The sequence below is a fragment of the Grampus griseus genome (assembly GCF_964374135.1).
Source record: "Grampus griseus genome assembly, chromosome: 12".
NCBI classification, from domain to species: domain Eukaryota; kingdom Metazoa; phylum Chordata; class Mammalia; order Artiodactyla; family Delphinidae; genus Grampus; species Grampus griseus.
In genome coordinates this window covers 41,991,674-42,013,516 of record NC_139006.1, presented here as the reverse complement: position 1 = coordinate 42,013,516, position 21,843 = coordinate 41,991,674, and the positions used below count along the sequence as shown (strand labels likewise).

General features: G+C 39.1%; 1 protein-coding gene across 2 annotated transcripts in view; it reads left to right on the top strand.

Moving 5' to 3' along the window:
* ZNF521 (zinc finger protein 521) overlaps positions 1-21,843 on the top strand; it is a 283,784-nt gene that overhangs the window by 13,790 nt on the left and 248,151 nt on the right. For both annotated transcript variants that reach the window (XM_082667726.1, XM_082667725.1), the window contains exon 3: positions 16,384-16,563. In XM_082667726.1, the coding sequence (XP_082523852.1) occupies positions 16,384-16,563 (180 nt within the window). The remainder of the gene's footprint in view (positions 1-16,383; positions 16,564-21,843) is intronic.

The window sequence follows — 21,843 nt, the reverse complement described above, 5'->3', positions numbered from 1 at the left end:
CCACCTTCTTTTCTAAAATCGAAAATCCTCTTCGGATTTCTTTCAGTTAGAGAAAGCAGGTACTAATGTAGATCTTTCATAAAATCAAAGTGGTGGAAAGCGAACTTTCAAAAAGCTGGGGAGATTGGTGATGTGTTGTCCCTACCAACTGTTCTTTTTTTTTTGCGGTACGTGGGCCTCTCACTGTTGTGGCGTCTCCCGTTGCGGAGCACAGGTTCAGCGGCCATGGCTCACGGGCCCAGCCGCTCCACGGCATGTGGGATCTTCCCGGACCAGGGCACGAACCCGTGTCCCCTGCATCGGCAGGCGGACTCTCAACCACCTCGCCACCAGGGAAGCCCCAACTGTTCTTTAAACAGGTGTTCCACCGTTATTTAGAGGAGAATTATAGTGGCAATGTCTTCGGCAGCAAACTGGACCATTCTTAGATGGCAATGCATATATGTGGGTATCTTGGGTATCTTTTATTCCCAAACAAAAGTGGGAGCTCTCTATGTTGTCTTCCCTAAGTATATTTCCTAGAAATCCCTCCATATCAGCACTTAAGACCTTTCCCTTTATTCTAACAACTGTGTCCATTGTATGATGTGCTATCATTTATTTCTATTTTTTTACTTATTTATTTTACTATTTACAAATGTTGCTTCAGTGAGCACACACACACATCCTTGCTAACGTGCGATTATATATATGGTGTAAATTTTAAAAATGGAATTGCTGGATAAGGGGAACACCCATTTATCATTTTGATAGATATTGCAGATGTGCCCTCCACAGAGGTAATGCCAGTTCACACTGCTGTTAGCAACAGGATTAGAGAGTGCCTGTGTTTAAATACTTTATCTTTACTGATGTGGCTTGTGAAATAAACAAAATGGTATTTCATTGACATTTTAATTAGCATTTCTGTAATTATGAGCATCTTTTCATATGTTTACACAACCATTTGTATTTATTTTTCTGAGAATTGCCTTTTTATTTCCTTGACTCTTTTATCTTTTGGTTTGAAAGAGCAGCTCATGTTAATAAGAAAATTAGTCCTTTTTCTGACTTACATGTTGCAAATATTTCCCCCAGTTTTCCTTTTGACTTTGTGGGTGGTAATTTTTTTTCCTCTGCCATACAGAAGTTTAAATGTTTTAATTTTCAGTTTTGTCAGGCTTTCCCTCTAACTAATAGAGTTTGTGTCTGACATAGAAAGGTTTTTTCTTTTTTCTGATCATTCTTTTAGTTCTGTCTTCTCATTACACTGGCTTCAGAGCCTTGTCTGCCCCCCTTCACCCTTCTAGGTCCAGCACCCAAGCATATGTGTGGAAATATAATAGGTGCTTAGCAAACATTAAGTAAATGGGTCAGTAAAGTATGGTGGTTAAGAGCGTGGGTGTTAAGTCAGATTCCCTGGGTTGAAATTTCAGTCTGTGGACCTTGGGCAAATTATGAAATCACCTGGAACTACAGTTTCTGTATCTGTAAGTGAGGGTAATAACAGTACCTAATTCATAGGGTTGTTGTGAGAATTCAGAGTTAATTCATGTAAGCGCTTAGAATAGTCTCTGTCAGATAAGAAATACCTAGTAAATGTTTCTTACTCTCACTCTCAAAGGTCTTCTCCCTTTTGTGGGGAAACCCTTCATCCCATGGGCTGCAGGTCTTTTCTGTGGATTTCTAGGTACCCGTGTGGCTGGACACAGCTTTCAGAGGCCTGCCTTGGATGGGTCCCTTGTGGACGTCTTCACTGGGTTCAGTCCACCATGACCAGTCCCTTCCCACTGGCCAAAGCAGCCCTTGATTCCAAGCTCCACTTTGCTTTGCCAATGTAGAGAGAGTTCTGAAGGAAAAAATCCTGCAGAAATTCCAATTAAAAGATAATGGAAACATAAAGTGGAGCTAATTAATTTTAGAGCCTCTGCCATCTTCTTGGTAAGTCAGATCTGTGTGGTTCTTTGCAAAAGGGCCATCACTAAATGCTAATTTGCAAAGGTAGGCTAATCGTTCTTGGGAGAGGAGGTAGAGACAAATAATTCACGTATCATTATGAAGGTTTAATCATAGTAGATTGATTAATAATCCTTAAATTAAAAAGGTTAAAAAAAAAGGTAAATCTGGGCTTGAGTTTATAAAGGAATTAGCCGAACAAGGGGATGATTTTCTACATCACCATACCCATCAGGAAATTGATCGAGAAGCATTTTCTTCTAGGCTTCAGAGAGGGATTCTGTGTTGTCTACAAGTGGTACGAGTAGAGGGTGTAAAGATGGAATGTGTCTTGCTGGCTGGCTGTTACCTACCAGTCGCGCCTGGCTGTGTCTAGCCGCTGCTTTAATTTTATGTGAAACCTTATCTGGGGGCAGATTGTCTGAATTTTCTCTGCTCTTCATTTCTTCTTCATTCTCTTCTGCAGTAAGTCCTAACTGTTCAGTTTGCTTCATTTTTATTTCCCCTTGCCTTCCGTTGCTCATTTAGTCACCAGTCCTCTCTGTGTTTAGTTCATGAAATCATCCAGTCCCCACTCCCAGATTGCTGGGCTCGGACTGTCCCTTCGGGCTTTAGAAACCCAGCCTGTGCCGTTGCCCACTAGTTGACCTCAGTACTCATTTGTCTGATACTCTGGGCAGACACTACCATGTCTTTGTATTTTAACTAAATTATAACCGTCATAAAGTTGTCTTTCTATACGGACAAAGCCTAAAACCTTAATACATCCAATCAGATGACTTTCAAATATCCATTTATACTTTTTCCTTCAACTTTAATGCCAAACGAAGTGAGAGAAATAGTAATTGAAAATCAGGGTGGAGAGAGTCAAGAGGGTTGTGCGAGGCCACTTTTAATGAGTGGAATATCCTTAAATGATAGTAAGTGACAAAGGAAATTCCACTTCGAGATAATTTGAAATAGATATCCTAGAAGACTCTTTAGAAAGGGCTGGGGTGGCCTTTCAGTTTCCTAACAGGTCGACCCCGGCTGGGGCTGGATGTCTTGTTGGAGAAGAGGCGAGAGGCCAGGGAAGTGCAGTGGCCCGAGCAGGGCAAGGATGCTGGAGCACCCATCTACCCTGACGTCTCCAAGACCGGAAGAGCTTCTGTGCCCCATCCCAAGTCACCAGGACTTTGTGATAGAACAGGGAAGAGTCTCAGTCTCTTGATTTCTGATTCTGGGAATTGCCTCTCACAGCTGTACACATTCTAGGCTGTAGAAGGTAAAGTGACTTTCCCCATCCCTCTCAGCCTCTCAACAGAAGCCAGAATCCTAGACCTCCTGCCCTGTGAGAGTCACCTTCCTTAGTCTAGTGTTAGCTGTCAAGGTCTCAGGCTTTTGTCCCCTATCAGTGTGTCCCAATGAGTTGGCCTGAGGGATACCATGCCTAATGACCTGGTTTTGAATCCTGCATGTTATGAAACCTACTAAGCCTCAGTTTTCTTACCAATAAAATGGTAAGAATCTATTTCACAGGGCTGTTGTATTAGGTAACACATGTAAGATGCCCAACAGGTATCTTAACAGCCTCTTAGAAAGTTTGTAAGTAGTACCAGCTTTTGATTATGGGTGAAGTCCACGGGGAAGCTGAGGAAGCAGACACAGTTCTTCCTCTTCATCTTTCCCTCTTCTGCAAAGTCCTGAGGTGTGCATGGCGCAGTCTGTTGCTGCCTTGTCTCTGTGTAGAACAGAAACTATTCTCCCTCCTGGAGAAGGCCTAAGAGGAATGGTGTAAGTTTTTATATTCAACTTGTAGTAACCATTCTCTACAATGAAAGGGGGGTAATGGAGCTGGAGCTCTGGTGGGTTCAATCTTTATGGCAAATACTTTGTTTTGGGGCACCTCTTTCATGTTTCTGAAGACACTGTGTATCTATTTCATTTGATCTTAAGTGAATCTTGTCAGTTATCATTGTCTCAGTTTTATAGATGAGGAAACTGAGGCACAGACACAGCTGTATCTCATCCCATTAGCACGGCTGAAGCAGAAAAAGAATGTAGATTTCCTGACTTGAAAACAGGCAGGCTTGAGTCTCAGAATTTTCTAATAGAAGAAGCCAAGGCCAATCTTAAGCCCAATCAAGAGGTGGAAGTAATTAATCCTCTGGCCACCACATTCTCCCCTCTTGTGTTCCTTTTGCTTTAAGCATTTTGATCTCAGTTCCCTCTGCTGTTCCACCCCCAACCCCCAAAAGTTACTTCTACAAGAAAAAAAAAATGATATTAGTCAGTTACACCTGCGAGAGAATTGAAAGCAGTGGAAACCTGACAAATCCCTAATTGTGTGATTAAAGGCTTTGGCTTCAGATAAAAGAATCGTGAGCCTCAGAAAGCTGATCTGGGAGGTGTTTTAGAGAAGTTCGGGGTGGGGTGCGGTGCTGGAGTGAGGGACCCAGGAGTGTTTTCCCATTGCTGGTGAGCTCTCAGCAGAAATACTTATAGAGGTTGAGTGGACTTTCAAAGGTGTTCTGGTTGCTGTCACTGAAAGGTCAGGAGATTTGCTTAGGTCGAGCCCTCCACCAGTTTGAGTGATAGGAGAAGTGACCGATGACTGTGCCTGGAACATTGGAGCAATGCAGCTGACTTTGGGCTGAATAGTTCCTGGTGATGTCACGTTGGGTGTTTTAAATACACTGTGTGGAGAAGCTAGGGGGAAAAAACAATTCACATTTCCCACTGGCAGGTTACCATCCTAAAGCAATGTCTGCTTTCTTTCATTTGAAATATGCCACTTTTCCATGCAAATTTGCTTTGTTGTTGTGACAAGATAGACACACGTGTTGGATGTGGGCTGTCCCGAGGACTGGTGGGACATCGATGCCATCTATGGAGGGAATCGGGCACGACCCGTCACCATCCCTGAAGAAATGATGCCAATTCTGATGTCTTAGAGATGAGAGCTCAGAGACGGCACGTACTTTTTTTTTTTTATAGTGTTGGCTAAATACAAACTTTCAAAAGGGTTGGATTTTTTAAAATTGCAAGCAGCAAGTAGTAGAATTGACCAGATTAGTGTCCTTATTATTCTTTTAAGAAAATAGAGTGAGATCTCCTGGCTCACCATCTGAGAACATGTTCCTTCTCCAGTGAAAATTATGTTTCCGAATGTTATATATATGTGTATATTTATGTATATATTTCGTACTTATTAAAGCACATGGTAAAAAACCAAAATGGTTAAATACGGTTACTTATCAGCCATTCTGCCCTATGTGTGATTGATTTAGTTGATTTTACTTTATGCATATTTGGGGATTATCTGATAATAAATCATCATTTAAAACATTTATGTGTAATATATACTATTTATATCTATATCTATGCTCATTATCTTGACAAGTCAGGATTGAAACAATGTAAGTGGGAATATATTTCCACAAACGACTATTAATTTATAGTTACTAAGATAATGGCATACACGTTCACTTTCAGTTCTATCTGGGTAGCTCTGTAAATTGTGTATTGATTATGCTAATGGCCCTGGTGTCTTTATTACTTGTCTGCAGATACATGCAGATGGAATGCACATTTGGCAAGGTTGTCATTCTGTAGGAAAAGGTGCCTTATTAAAATCTGTTTCTTGGAGATATTGCATTAGAACTAAAGCAAAACATTAAACTCATGGAAACATAAGCAGTTCTTGTGTTCTAGGAAATGAAAAGTGCAGTTAAAAAGTTAAAAAATGATGCTCTTTTATTCCCTTTGTTTCAAATTCCTTAAGGAAAGTGTTTCAGAAATGATACTAAATCAATAATGATCTATTTTTATAGTTTATTTTTGGTTGTGTGGCCTTCCTTGTTTTGTTGATCAGGCTGAAGGAACCTTAGACATTTAGGGTTGCCTATATTTTAAAATTTATTGGACCAACTAAAGGAGAACAAAATGAATTTTTTCCAATTGTACATAAATTTTCTTGTATTTTGTAACAGCTCATAAGTCATAAATCACAGCCTCACTTTTTGTTCTGATCTCTCATTATACAAACATGTACCTTATTTTATAGGATTTTTCTCTTTCCTTCTTTCTTTTTCGCTGAGCCATCATGTTACCAAATAAGTTGTTTAGAAACTACTTTCTTATCTTCCTGAATGGGATCGTTTTTTAGAAATGTGGGCTGTACACTTACTTGTGTGCCAGCTCGTAAGGAAAGAAAAAAAATCTTTAAAAAAATGTTGTTTTAAAATTATTTTCCACTTTATTTTAGTGACAGTTTGATCCCCAGTTTGTTTGAGAACCAGTTGGAGCTTTGGAAGGGGAAAAAGGAAAAAAAATAAGCAAAATGTTTCATGTTCCTGAGCTATATGATTCCGTTTAGTGGGATAAGAGTGCTCCATCCAGATCTTGTGTTTAATTCACAACCTTTAGGCAAAACCAGTTGCCCCGTCTTTCCGATATATCATTGCAATTAAGAAGAGGAGCTTCCCAAATTAAAACAAAAGCAAAAACAAAGTCACTAATAAAGAGAATGGAGTGGTAATATTTGAATGATTTTTGTGAATGAGATTGGAGTTTATCATCTCAAAATTCAAAGATGAGCGTGGTTACATTGCAGCAAACGGATATTTCTTGTTCAAAGCAAAACTTTCTCCCTAAGCTAGTGTTTCAGTAATTGTTGACATAGGTAACTTTGTGTCCAATTAAGAAATATTGTTACAATTGGATTGGTGTTATCTAAAATAGCTGAAGTCATAAGAACAGTTGGTAGAAGTATCAGAAGGTATGACGCCTGGAATATAAAACTTTTCTTCCCAGATTTTCTTTGACTGGGATGGAGTAATGCTTCCTCGCTGTGCTACTATACCTGAGGCTTATTGGTTACATTTAAAGAAGAAATAACTAGACTTTTCCCCAGATATCCAAATGCCTGAATCCTACTTTCAAAACGTGTTTCCTTTATTGTTGTAGTTGCCCTAAGAAGCATTTTTTCAAGGTACCTGGTCATTATGTGCTAAAAACTATGCATAAATCTTTTTTAAAAATAATTTGTTTTCCTTCAGAGTGGATTTTTAGCAGTTTTAAAATCACTTGGCTGTAGCAAATTAGACCTGTATATCTGGATATTAAAAATATTTTTATGTAATATTTTTTCTGATATAAAATGGAAGAAAGGGTCCATGAGGCTTGGTTTAATATTGAGCATAAGGATGTAGAAGTTGGTTTTGTTTGTCTGTTTGTTTTTGTAGGGAGTTAGGGACTATACTCAGATGTTATCAACAGCCCCTTCTCAGTGAGCCAGCGATGTTGAGCATGAAGGTATCAGGGTAACTGGAAGAATCAGGAGTCTCAAATCTGGTGAGAAGAAAGGTGTATGTCAAGAAGGCTTACCAAACAAAACAAAAACAACAATAAAAAGACATTGGAGAGTTCACTGGAAACCCTTCATCTAGGGGAAAAACAAAACCAAACCTTTGCAGGGTAATTTTTTTCTTTTTCTATTAGGTTAGATAATTTTGAGTTTGTGTCCCCACTTTAGTGTTTCCATCTCATATTTGCACTGTTGACTTACCATTTTTTGTGGTTTCTCACACTATTTTCTTCCACATGAAGGCTAAGCCTTTTAATGTGAATGTTCTAATGTTTTCATTTGGCTTTATATTATTGACAGTAGTGGTCTAGTGTTATTACCTTGTCTTTCAAAAAGGATCATGAACTACATGTGGAATCATGTTAGCTTAAACTAAGGGTTAATTTTTTTTTCCTAAAAGATGGAATAAAAGAAAGTTATTAGAATCAGTACCTGTTTTTGTTCTTAGTCAAATTTTGCATTTATGTTCCGTTGGCTTTGTGTGTGTTTGAAATAAGATGAAAGTAAAGGGAATCTCACCAAAAACCTCTTAAGTCCCAGGAAGTGTCACCGGGGCCTTTGCAAATCTCTCGCACTAGATGAAAAAGTTAGCTGGTGTGATTGTGATATTTCTGTCCAGTCTGTCTCCACCTTTGGCTCTATTGGGATTGTGGTTAAAAGGCAAAATCTGGGTGTGAAGATAGTGAAGAAAGCAAGTCATTAATTAGCCTTGGTTGATACATCTATTTTAAAGCCAAGATAGCAGGTTCATCTCTGGGACTGGCTCCGCCATGCCTGATGCCTGGCTGTCACTGAGACAGCTCCCCATGTTCTTAGGGTCACAGTCAGTCCTAAGTCCTCCGAATCCTGTTTCTGGGATGCCTCCCATGACCTCCTTTCTGCTATTGATTTAGCTTGCTCTCTTGGACTTCTTCCCTGCATTATGTCAGACCCTCCATACTGGTCTCCCTGCTTCCAGGTCTGGTCTCTTTCCAAATCGTCTTCTTAATCACCAGTGGGGCATCTCTCTAAAATGTAAATGTGATCAGTCGCTCTCCTTAAAATCCTTCAATGATTTCTCATAGCGCCAAGGTTAACATTTGAACATTTAGTTCACAGTAGTTCCTTCGTGATCTGCCCAATTTTCTAGCCTTGTCCCTGCCACTGCTCCCCTTTCTTTCCTCTCTATCCAGAGCCCTTCATTTGAGTAGCACGGAAGAGCTTGCACTTCCTGGAAAGCATCATGTTTTGCATCTCTGCCTTTACATATGTTTCCTCTTTTTGGAGAGCCATCTTCTACTTGCCCTCAGTGCTACCCATTCTTTAAAACTTAGCCCAATTTTGCTACTCTTTGTGTAATGTTTTCCTGCTCTGCACCATCTGATTTAAAAGCCTGTGGGCTGGGCTTCACTGGTGGCACAGTGGTTAAGAATCCGCCTGCCAAGGCAGGGGACACGGTTTCAAGCCCTGGTCCAGGAAGATCCCACATGCTGCGGAGCAACTAAGCCCGTGTGCCACAACTACTGAGCCTGTGCTCTAGAGCCTGCGTGCCACAACTGCTGAACCCGCGTGATACAACTACTGAAGCCCGTGTGCCTAGAACCCATGCTCTGCAACAAGAGAAGCCACCACAATGAGAAGCCCATGCATTGCAACGAAGAGTAGTCCCTGCTCGCCGCAACTAGGGAAAGCCCGTGCACAGCAACAAAGACCCAACGCAGCCAAAAATAAATAAAAATTTAAAAAATTATATTAAGAAAAAAAAGCCTATGGGCTTTTAAAAGTCTGTGGGCTTCTCCATCCGAGCAGTTATCCCTCCTTCTGCAGTCATTGGTTTACTCATCTCTCTCTCCCCCTTCCCCAGTGCTTGCCAGCCCTTCTCATGTCATGGCACACGCAGAAAAATGATGTTTTGAAGGAAACACTTGGGTAAATGGAGAGGCAACTGGCCTGCAGTTTCCAGTTATCTCAAGCTGTACATGGCCACTTCGAGGGCGGAAAGGATCAATATCCTTGAACACCTGAACCCGCTTTTGACCTGCTGGTTGGGAAGCTCTGCAGCAGATTGCAAGCTCCTTGGGACAAGGACCAGGTCTTAGACTTTGCATCTCGAGGGCCTTAGCCAAATGCCTATTACTGTGTGGGTGCTCAGAAAGTGTTTGTTTACTGAAGGTGTGACAAGGCAACCACAGTCACTCAAAGGTTAAATGACTAAGGCAGGGACCTGTTTATAAATACTCTGTATGAAAGTTGGAGAGCTAAGATGGCTTTTCTTCTACCTTTCATGTTAAAGATAAAGAAGGATGAAGAAGAGGAAAGAAATTTGAGTAAGATTCTGATTGGAAGCCAAGAAACGTTTTATTTGGTTCCCAAACGTGCATGTATATTTTTTTGTTTTGTGTATTTGTGTGTGTGTGTCTTAACCTCTCCCAAGGCTAATTGCCTCCCACTCAGCATCCTCCTACGAGGAATTTCATTGTAGAAAGAAGAATGGAAATAAATTCATGTTTGGCATGTGCTCCTTCATAGTAGTGCACCTGTGATATTTCTCTTTGGTCTTCAAGGATCATGATAGACCTGTAGAACAATCAAGCAAAACCACAGAAATTCTAAACTTCAACTGTGTGATTTTGTTTAACATAGAGATAATTCTTTTTGTCTGAGAAGATTTTAGAGACAAAGGAGAGAACAGTACATGAAAAGGTTTTTTGTTTTTTTGTTTTGTTTTTTTCCTGTAAAACAATTTAATAACTTTCACAGAATAGAGTGGTTAGAAGATAAACATTGCAGGAAAAGTAAAAAGAGCACGTTTTTATCCTTGGCCACTTGAGCTCTTTGGACCTGTTGTCATCAGCCAGGTCTCAGCCTGGGAGGGCTGTCCCTGTCCTGAAGCCAAAGTTCCAGGAATGCTCATCCTTGGCCACTTCACTGATTGCTTTTGTTTTTGTTTCCTTTTGTTTGTTTACCTTTTCTTAAGAGTAGAAAAAAGTGAGGTAGCAGAGTAGCAGGTGGGTGTGGGCCAGATGGCGCATTCCTTCATTAGAGCCTGCTCGAGATTTTATAAACAGTGGACGATTTATTTTCCCTAAATCTGTTTTCATCTTATGGGATTTCCAGTGAGAATGCACATGTAGAGCCCAGAAAGCACAAAATAATGATCCCACCCTTTGGTTTTTGAAAAGGAGGGAGGCTCCTTGTTAACTCTTGGTAAACCGAAGGTCACTTTTCCTCTGTTCTTAGAAAGTTATCAAGATACGCCAGTTCATGGGATTTGAACATACTTGGAGGGGAGGAGTGCTTTCAGACATGGTTTGCTCTAAATAGTAGTACCTGGTTTTCTTTTTAGGTGTGGGACTTCTAAAGATGTCAGTAAACCCTAGAAGGCCAGTTGTTGTGACCACATGTGAGCTTTAAAAACAACATCATTCTCTAGGTCTGCGTCTTTATTCCCTGTGCTGCCCCTAGGTTCTTCAGAACCATTTTTTTTTTTTTTTTTTAGATTCCATATATATGTGTTAGCATACGGTATTTGTTTTTCTCTTTCTGACTTCACTTTGTTTGACAGTCTCTAGGTCCATCCACCTCACTACAAATAACTCAATTTCGTTTCTTTTTATAGAGAATGGACTTGAGGACATGGCGAGGGGGAAGAGTAAGCTGGGACGAGTGAGAGAGTGGCATGGACATGTATATACTACCAAACGTAAAATTGATAGCTAGTGGGAAGCAGCCGCATAGCACAGGGAGATCAGCTTGGTGCTTTGTGACCACCTAGAGGGGTGGGATAGGGAGGGTGAGAGGGAGATGCAAGAGGGAGGAGATATGGGGATATATGTGTATGTATAGCTGGTTCACTTTGTTATACAGCAGAAACTAACACACCATTGTAAAGCAATTATACTCCAATAAAAATGTTAAAAAAACCCAACAACATCAGACAATTAATTATTATTTGCACAAGATTATTGTTAACCTGAGGTGCATCATTTGTAGTGATTTGGGGAAATTTGAGTGTGGAATGCATTTGTTTAAATTATTTGTTTACTTATTCACCATAGGGTTCCTCAAAATAAGACCTGGGTTATAGTGCTTTTTTTATTTTCAGAAGATATCCTTGGAAGAAAAAACTTAGGCAGCTTTCCAAAATAACGAAAACATATTTTTACCAGTCCACTAGTAATGTAGTGTTGAGGCCACTTTTTCTTGAACATCTATTTTTTTTTTTTTTTATAGTTTTAGGCAATTAAGTTCCAGGAGGTCATGGTCATCACATGTTCTTTTTTTAAGGCAGTATGCATATTTTAGCTGTTATGTTTGAACTTACTGGCACTATGTGGGTTGCTTTAAGATTGAGTAATTCATGCCATGGTTGTTTAATTTGGTGAAAAGCTGGCTATGACCAGAGAACAAACTATAAGGAAATGGTCCAGTTTTAAGTTTGTGTTTGAGTATTTTGGGTTCATTCATCTCTTGCCAATCTCAGTTGTTAAATAGTCGTCTTGCGTTCATATTTACATCATCCTCAGAACCCTGTGTTTCTGCCACTCTTATAAAAATGTACTGGTTTGTAAGGTAGAGCCTCATGCTTCGAGGCAACCAGGAAAAGCCTCATTTATATCTCCAGCAAGGAGGACAGAGGGCCTGGACTGCATACTCACTGCCAGAAGTTTTTATAGTAATACTTTGTATCTAGGCTCTGGCTCTTACCATTAAATGTGCCTTTTATAGAGTACCAGGTTATAAATGTAGTGCAGCTACGGCATATTAATCTTACTGCAGAGATTTAATGAGGCAGTTGTTTTGCGATGGACAGTACTGGGAGCAGAGAGCAACAGAGTTTTACTTTACCACTGAGCTGCAGAAATATTCCTTGCCTGGTAATAATTATAACCACATGATCTCTTAGTTTTTCTTTCTTTTGCCAGTGCTTTTCCATGCAAAAGTGGCTTGGAAGGAGGTCCATTTCTAGGCAGTGAAATGGATTGGAAATTGGGCTGTTTTCTCAGTGGTTTGACATTTTAACTTTGATCAGGCATGGAATCCTTGTTGCACAGAGAGAAATATGTAGGATGAGTTTCAAGAATACAGATAGCCTTTGCCAGTCCACTGAGATGGGGTTTAGATATTCATTACTTTTACTTGACTTTTATATAGGTTATAAAAAGTAAATGTGGTAAAACCTCATTTTTACATGGACAGAACAGAATTTCTGCTGGTTGGCCTTAAACTGATCCCACACTTGAAATTAATTGAAGTCCATGGGTTTATGGCCTCCAACGCTTTTAAGCCAGTGCAGTTTTTCATTTTCCCCAAATTTGTAATTTTATTAAACCAAGTTGTAGCAATAACAACGCTTAGGAAGAGGAGGATGAGAAGAAGGAAGGAACCACCCACCAGGGAACATAATAAGGGGAAAAATTACACTTCTTTTAAATTTCCATTTACAAGTAACGTTAACAAAATCGGAAACAGAGAGCTGCCATTTATTTTTACAGTAACAGTTGTGTCTTTTATCCGAGTCTGAACACTCTCAGTCCAGTGCATCACAGGGACCCTTCTGAAGGGATGAGCCTGCAGGCTGGTTGGGCAGAGGTCATCTGTGATGGAGGAAACGAATTTGGGTGGCCTTCTCTAGGGCAGAGGACAGAGTGGTGCCTGTGGCTATGTTGGGGTTTGTGATGGCAGTGCAGGGGGGTGTGCGGATATCTTAAAATATTGCCCTTTGGGTGGGTTTGTAGTACAACAGTAGAGTTGGAATAACAGCTGTCCGTCCTGCAGTGGTGTTCGGGTTGGAGCAGTGCTTACAGGGACGGACCTTGTATTTATAACTCTTTGGGCTGAAGTCAGAGGTCTGAATGGCTAGCAGAGCAGTACAGTTATTTCTTATGACTGACTCTCAAAGGGCTCTATAAAAACTACATAACTAAGGCCATGTGCAATTATTGAAGTGTAGCCGCCTGTGGGAAAGAAATGGTTGACAGTGTCAGCTTTCTAGAATCTTCCTACCTCAGCTGCCATTAGGAATGGAAACTCCTAACGCAAATGAATGCATCTTTTGTTTTGTTTTTTCTGTTTTGCTTTTTTTTTTTTTTGGCTGCGTTGGGTCTTCGTTGCTGCGCGCGGGCTTTCTCTAGCTGCGGCGAGCGGGGGCTGCTCTTCGTTGCGGTGCGCGGGCTTCTCATTGCTGTGGCTTCTCTTACTGCGGAGCACGGGCTCTAGGCATGCAAACTTCAGTAGTTGTGGCACGTGGGCTCAGTAGTTGTGGAGCACGGGCTTAGTTGCTCCGTGTTATGTGGGGTCTTCCTGGACCAGGGCTCGAACCCGTGTCCCCTGCCTTGGCAGGCGGATTCTTAACCACTGCGCCACCAGGAAAGCCCTAAACCCATCTTTCGAATGGGCAAGAAAGAATTCCTCCTGGATGTGGAGGTTGGCAAAAAAAAAAAAAAAAATCTACTCTCAGGGAGAGAGTCTGAGTTTCCAGGACTCATTGTGCTACACCAAAGCATCATAGGCTATAATCGCACCCACCCCCCAGAGGGTCCCTCTTAAGTGGTGACCTAAAAAACAATTCGCCAGTTGGCTGGAGCTTGCGTCCTGAAGTTGCAGCAGAAGTGAATAAGCTTGACTGGCTTCAGCCCCTGAAGGATTCTATCTGTAAATGCAGAAGTGGAAGCAAAACCATTTTTTATTAGTCTTAAAATGACCCTCATTTTAATAACTAGCCACAGTGTCAGGAGCATGGACTGGGGTCATTCTTCAGTTGTTAAGAGCTAGAGCATCATGCGGGCTTCCCTGTTTGTTTGATGTTTTTGATGTGGATCCGTGTAAAGTGTCCATATCCTTGAATAATAAGGGAGGCAAGTTCTTATCATTTTCGCTGCATACTACTTAAAGTATTCAGAGTGTCTGCTTATTTAAAAACAAACAGGCCTGCAAACTCGATGCATAGCATTTAAATAATCGTATTAAAATTCAGACCTAGCAGCCACATTTCTCTGAGTGCTGTCAGTTTTATGAGAAACTGGAAAATCATGCTAAACAACTGAGTGTTCAGTGTACGCCTGCTGCCTTCCACCAAGTGTTTAATGGTGTTAACGGTGTGCCAGCCAGTTCACCATAATTGGGACAGTTATTTGTTTTCCTGAATTACTCTAATTTGGCAGTATTTTACCACTTGGTTTTAGCTTGTTGGAGCTCTTTGAACCATTACCTGTTTCTTGTGTCTGTAGCTCTAGATGAAACATTTGAAACCAGCAAAGGCAAATGTGATGGATTATACAGTGTCAGTTTTGGAAAATGTAGGCATGTAGGTGCTTTTGAATTTGGAGATGACTGGTCTGTTCCTGTTTACAGAAGAAATACCAGTAAAGGACTTTTTAGTATACTCGTTTTTTACTCCCTCCCCTCCCTTCTTGTCATCATTAAATAATATTTACTAAACACTCACCTGGACACCATGCTGTGCTGGGCAAAGTACAAGACAAACGAAAAAGATCCTGTGATTACTCCCCCAGGGATGAGCAGTCTAAACGCCAGTAGGTTGAAACGGGTACTGCGTCGAGTGTTGAGTTAATTTTCCAGACGGCAAATCAACTCAAATTACCAATTTACTTAAACACGTTTTTTAGGTTTTTTTGAAAATAAACAAACAAACAAAACTACTTGCTCTTTGATTTGGGAATTCTGCTTTTGTTTTACAAACCCAAGAGATTATTATATGTGTTGACACGTAAGTTGATTTTGGTATATGTGAATCATTTGAAGGGTGGTGATATAGTTAAGTTTATTGCAGATGTGTAGAAAGGCTTTGGAATAACTTCCAGCCAAAGGGGAGCACCGTGACTTGTAGAAATAGGTTCGTAGAAGCACGTGACATGCAAGGTAGCAGGAAGCACTTTCCGACAGCGGACAGTGGTATGGCGGCACTGACTGACTTTTCTAAGAAGTCTGGGCTAGTTTGATCCTGTGAATTCTGTATCGTAACATTGCAAATATTTATCCTCCCATATCTAAACAAATTGACTACAGATAACACATTACATATTTCTTAGGTATCTGGACACAGTTCTTTTGTAACTGTTCATTGAAAACTCTATTTTGAGACATAATTTATTTCTGACTTTGGAGGACTTCTTGCTATTAGAAATGAATGTCCCGTTAAGTTAAGTCACAGATTGTATTATCCTAATTTTCCCTAACGAGGCGTCTTCTCTCCCTCTGTGCTTTCCTGCAAAGAGGAGCAGTGACACTAGAATGCTTGGGGATACTTTGCTAAAATGAGGCAAAAGAAAATCACAACGTATTTATTGAGCTCTAAGTGAAAATATTGCACGTGTTTTGCTCTCTTATGAATGCTATTTGTGTATCATTCTTAGGGTTACAATGGCACTATTTTTAGTTTTCCCTCTATTTAGCTTTTCGAAACTGATAATGCCGGTTCAAGTTGTTGACTTGATTATAATTTGCAGTTGCTCTTTGTATATTTTGTTTTATTTTTTTGATGATTTTGAAAACAAGAGACACACCAGTACATTTACACTTGAATTGGTGCTTGCAAGAATGTTTTGCTATGTGGTAGAACTTATTTTGCTATTGCTGTCTAACAAATAATGGGGTAACTGTGTGTTTTGACCAGTCTATAAGTAAAGGTAAATTTTGTGCCTATGGTAATTAGCTTAGCTTACTCTAGACTTTTGGCTAATTCTGGTAATTTCCTGTGAAAGAGTATATTTAGCAGAAAAGGAATTCATTCTCAAGCACAGTGGTTTTTCCCTTTGCATTGGAGACTGTTTAATTTTAAAAGTGATTCCTCTCTCTCTTGTAAGCAAACAAAGGCTGTAAAAAAATGTCAAAGTTAACCTTAAGTGTGGCAAATTATTTGAAAGAGGAGCTGAGAAAAGGGCTACATGTTGGAGGACAAAAGGAAAAACTCCAGTCATCACGAACTGACAAATTTTAGGGAAGTCCCACTTTTGATGCTTCTGTAATAAAATCTACAATAAAGCCCTCCTAGTGCAGCTTCAAGGAAAAAGGTGTTTCTGGTTTGGGTAGCAAGATGAAGCGCTACTTTAAAAGAACCTGTCTTTAAACACCATACTTACAGTCTTGATTTTTTTTTTCAGACCCCAACTGTGAACTTGAAGACAAGACTGAAGATGGAGAGGCAGGGGACTGTAAGAAGAGGCCAGAAGATGGTGAGGAGCTGGAAGACGAAGGCGTGCACAGCTGTGACAGCTGCTTCCAGGTGTTTGAGTCACTGAGCGACATCACTGAACACAAGATTAATCGATGTCAGCTGACAGGTAAACACACCTACCACTTCTCATCTTCTCGTACGTCTTCTCTATTTCTGATTTTTCCGTTTGTTTCTTGTTTTTCAGCTGACAGGTAAACAACACTTGCCACTTCTTGTCTTCTCATACTGTTCTATTTCTGATTTTTTCCGTTTGTTCCTTTTTTTTTTCACCCCCTCTTCCAGCTGTTACGTTCTTCTACTTGAGTACCTAGGTAAGTCTAGAAGTGCTTTAGAAAGAATTCCAAGATGATGGTTTACGGCAAACTCATTGTCACAGTCATCCTTAGATTTTGAATTGTACCCAGATTTTAATAGCTAATGGATATGTTTTCATTTCCTTTTTTTTTTTTTTTTTTAACTACCGTGATACCACGTAGATACAGAGCCTAACATCGGGTGGCTAAAATAAAGTTTAAAAATACCTTCCGAATAAGTTTTCACAGAAGTTTAGTGTGCACGAACTTATTTTAGTTTAAACATCATCTCAAGAGAACTTTCACTGATTGGTCGCTCTCTGCTGAGTTTGGTGCCTTTTTTGTGTTCCTATAAAGCCCAATGCTTATTCTTGAATACCACAGTGTTCACTGCATGTGTTAACTTTCCATCTCCCTCATTAGACTGGAAGCTCCTGGATGGCAGGAGCTCTGTCTTATTCATCATTGTATTCTCTGAGTCTTGCACAGTGCCTGGCCCACAGAAGGTGCTCGCTAAGGCACAGAAGCTATTCTGCTATACATTTCGCGGGAAGAATCAGATTTAAAATGACAGGAAGCATGATGTGTTCAAGTTAATGGTTGGATAAAAGTAAAACTCAGTTTGCCAAGTTTCTACCCTCTTTAAAAATATATCCTGCAAGAACATACTATATGAGGCTGGGTGGGACATTTTAGATAGATATCTCTTTTTAGACTCCTGTCATTTTTCTCTTACTGATGATACTGACACTGCTCCAGTGTGTGTGTGTGTGTGTGTGTCTGTGTGTGTGTGTGTGTGTGTGTGTGTGTGTTTGTAGATCTCTTACTCTATCTTATTTTCCTAGCACAAATCTTTCTTCAACTAACCATGTATAGGAAATGTATTTATTAGACAAGTGGTTCTCCAGCTGTTTCCCACAGAATATTGATATTTTTGTAAGATTTTAATAGGTGTTCCATTTTAAGCAGGTTTCCTGAACAGATTATTATGGAACTGTTGGATTAAATCCAGTTAAATAGGCTTCATTATTGAAGTGCACTGTGGCTCTTCAAAAAGGGATTGCAGTGAGTACGTTTATTAGGCCATAGACTCTCCTCTCTTTCAGAAAACCCATTATTGTTTTTTTTGGAGTATAAGTTTGAAAATCTGTGACGCTTATATAAGCATTGCTATATACATATTTTTGTGGGTTTTGGTAACTTTTTTTTTGATACATTTCCAAACTTAGAGACAAATTGCAAAAACAGTATATAGAACTCCCATCTACCACTTATCTGATTCACCAGTTGTTTACATTTTACCCTACTTGATCTGTCATTGCCTCTTCACTAGTTTTTTTTCTTAGTCATTTGAGAGAAGGTTGAAGACTTCACACCCTTCGAAACATATTCGGTGTATTTCCTAAGAACAAATACAGTCTCTTGCACGGCTGTGGCACACTTACCAAGTGAGGAAAGTTCACATTTAACACGTAGAGTACTGTTACCTAATCCACAACCAATATTGAAATTTCAACAGTTGTCCCAATAATGTCCTTTAGAGGTTTTTTGCTTGTTTGTTTCATTTTCTTTCTTCTTCTTTCTAATTTGTTAATTGTCATGTCTCTTTTGTTTCCTTTCACCTGGAATGGTCTCTCATTTTTTGAGGAGTACCTGCCAGCACTTTATAAAATGCCCATCTGTAATTGGGTTTGCTTGATGTTTCCTCATGATTAAATTCAGGTTACATACTTCCATGGCAGGAATGCCACCAAAGTGGTGCTGTGCCCTTCTCAGTACATCAGATCAGGAAGTACCTGATGTTGACTATACTATACCAGTGTTGATGGGGTTAACACTGAATACTTGTTTTAGGTGGTGTCCACCAAATTTCTCCAGTGTTAAAATGTTGCTCTTTTCCCTTTGTAAATAATAAGTAATTTGTGGGAAGATGCTTTGACACTAAGTAAATATTTTCTCTCATGAAATCTCCATTTTAGCTGTATAATTTTTGTATTTATTAGTTGGCCTTCTGCCACAGTTTCCTTTCTTATTCATTCATTTATTTTTGTATTCGTATCACCATGGGCTTTTGGATTTGTATTTTATTCAGTGGGTCATAATTCATTACTATCATTATTTTGATGCCCAGATTGCCTGAGATTTGGCCAGTAGGAGTCCCTTTGAATGGTATTCTGGGTCAGTTTAATGTCTCCATCATTATTTGAGGACTGACTCAGTTTCTGCTGCAAACAGATGCTCCAGGCTCATCATGTTATAGTCCTAATCAATCTTTTGTCCAAGGAACCCCGGTTCCTTTAAGAGGACAGAGGTATTTAGAAATCAAGATATGGGCACTGTGTATACTCATTGATAGAGGTATATCGTTGATTATAAACCATATCAGCAGACAGAATTTAGGAAATGTATATGTGTGTTTAATATAATACATGTATAATATAACTTATAAAATGCACATATATACAAATATATACACATATATGTATTTTTCTCTCTCTAACAAGAACCACATGTTTCTATTGATACCTCTAATTCAATCCAACATTTGAGATACATTCCAATCTTTTTTCTTTCCATATTTATTACTATCCTCTCTAGCAGTGAGACACCTATCTTCCATCATCCTCAACATATTTACTCATTTCCCGAGTCTAGAATACACATTAAGTAGTTTCAAAATTGCTTACTCATATCATCATGATAAGCAGACCAACTGACTAGAGTTTAATAGCTGTTTATAGTTATTAATGTTATAGTTTATAATGTAACATTTACATACAGTGAAATTTATAGCTCCTCAGTGTGCAGTTTGATAAACTTTAACAAAATACATATACCCATGTGACCCGTATCCCTCTTAAGGTAATTTCCTGCATCCTAGACATTTCTCTTCTCTTGACCCCTTTCTAATCAATAATGATCCACTAGCAGTAACTAGATTTTAAGTTTTTAACTGTAGACTTGTTTTGCCTGTTCTAGAGCTTCTTATAAGTACACACAGTATGTACTCTTTTTTGTGTCTAGCTTCTTTTGTTCAGCATAGTGTCTGCAAGGTTCATTCGTGTTGTGTATATGAGTAATCTGTTCTTTTTTATTGCCGAGTAGTATTCCATCACATGAATGTATCCTAATTTTGTTTTCCATTCTCCTATTGGTAGACATTTTGGTTACTTTTAGTTTTTGGTTGTTGTGAATAAAGTCGTCGTGAACCTTCCTATACAGGTCTTTTTGTGGATATATGTTTTATTTCTCGAGTTAATAAGCAGGAGTAGAATTGCTGAGTCATGGGGTAGGGTATATTTAACTGTATGAAAAACTTCTGAATCTTTATCACAAGTGGTTGCACCGTTTTACACTGTCACCAGCAATGTCTATGAGTTCCAGTTGTGCATCCTTGATAACATTTGTGTTGCCAGTCTTTTTAATTGAAGCATTCTGTTGGGTGTGTAAAGGTATTCTTTGTGGATTTATTTGCATTTTCTAATTCATGTACGTTTAATTGACTTCATTTAATTCATTTTTCCTCAGAATGTATAATTTTTGGAAAATCCCATTAAATGCAGTTAGTATGATTCTATTTTTAGTGGAATAGCTTTAAAGGGAAGCTTTACTTATGTGGAGTCAACACTAACATTAAGGTGAAGACATGGGAACCTAACTGATATGGCCAATATAAACTATGCCAGCAAGAAATCTTACCTTAGGTGAGAGTGGTGTCTCTCTCATGTGAAAGATTAACTTTAAAATTCAATATTAAGAAAACCTTGAAGTTCTATTTAGTGTTTACGTTTTATTGAGTTCCTGCCATGGAAATATCCTTATGTTCAGCTCTGTGAAGCAAGACAACAACAACAACAACAATAAAAGAAACATTATTCCTGGATAACTTTATATATTATACAATAATATATTTCTTTATATATTATACAACTTTAATATCAGTGCAGAAAATGCTGGATTTTCAGCACGTGGTATGGTGAAGATAATATCTGTGGGTTAAATACTTTTTTCTTCAAAAACCTCAATCCCTAATAAAATATTTGGTTTATTTTGATCTTAAGCTTTCTAAAAGCTTAGAATCTAGTCTGTGCTCACATCATTTTATCCCACAACATTTTAAACAAAGGAAAGAAAACAGAGTCTTATTTGTGACTTAATGAAACATTTCAGGAAAGGTACAGCTGATGGGTCTTTGTCCTGTTTATTGATGTTCAGGGTGATTTCTTGGGGAGGGCGGTAGATTGATGAGGGGAAAAGCAGAAGTGGAGGATCAGGGAGAAAGCAAAAGGGGGAGAAACAAAATCAGGAATCCTTCACATTTGTTTAAAGTGTTAAAGTTCAAACTTGAGTTGAGTTAGCTAAGGGTACCCTTCAGTCTAATCTGGAAGAGATTAAAGACACTGGCAGCATTTTAATTAAAAAAGTAATATGATGCTTTTACCTTCTTCCTTGATTAAAACCTTTTACTCTGCGTTAGGAGGTCTGACTTTTCCAAATTTAGTTTCCTGCTGCTTGAGTTTACTCTCTTCTTGGTGCTTCTTCTTTTTTCTGGTGGACAAAATGCTAGTTTAGCAAAGTAGGATATTTCTAGTTGTTTTCTTTTTCCCTTTTAGTTTTACTCTTTTTTGTTTCTTTAATTTTTTTTTTTTTTTTTTTTTGTCTTTTAACTTCATCTAGCCCCATTTGTGTCTTTGCTAATTTTCCCTTGATTCCTGTCCTTGTTTCAAGACTCTTAATTTCCTTGTTGTGCTTATATCTCTCCTTCTTTTCTCTCTGGCTATTTTATGGTCTCTTGCTGTTTTCTCAACTTTCTTCTTTGCTCCTTGTGGCTTCCCTTCTGTTCATCTCCAAGTCTTTACTTACTTGTGTCGTCCTGTCCATCTAGACCAGAGCCTGAAAACCTTTTGGTGAACAATTTGTATGAAGAAAGAGGGAACTCCTAGTAGTGTATAGGAGGGTTAACTATAGAGTAGAATTAGGAGAGAAAAGTCTTAAAACTTGCTGATTTGCAAAATAACACAAAACGGAGGTATTCTGTGGTCTGACACCTATGGAGGTCAGTCAGGGTCGTTTTGTTGAAACCGCCCTGAACT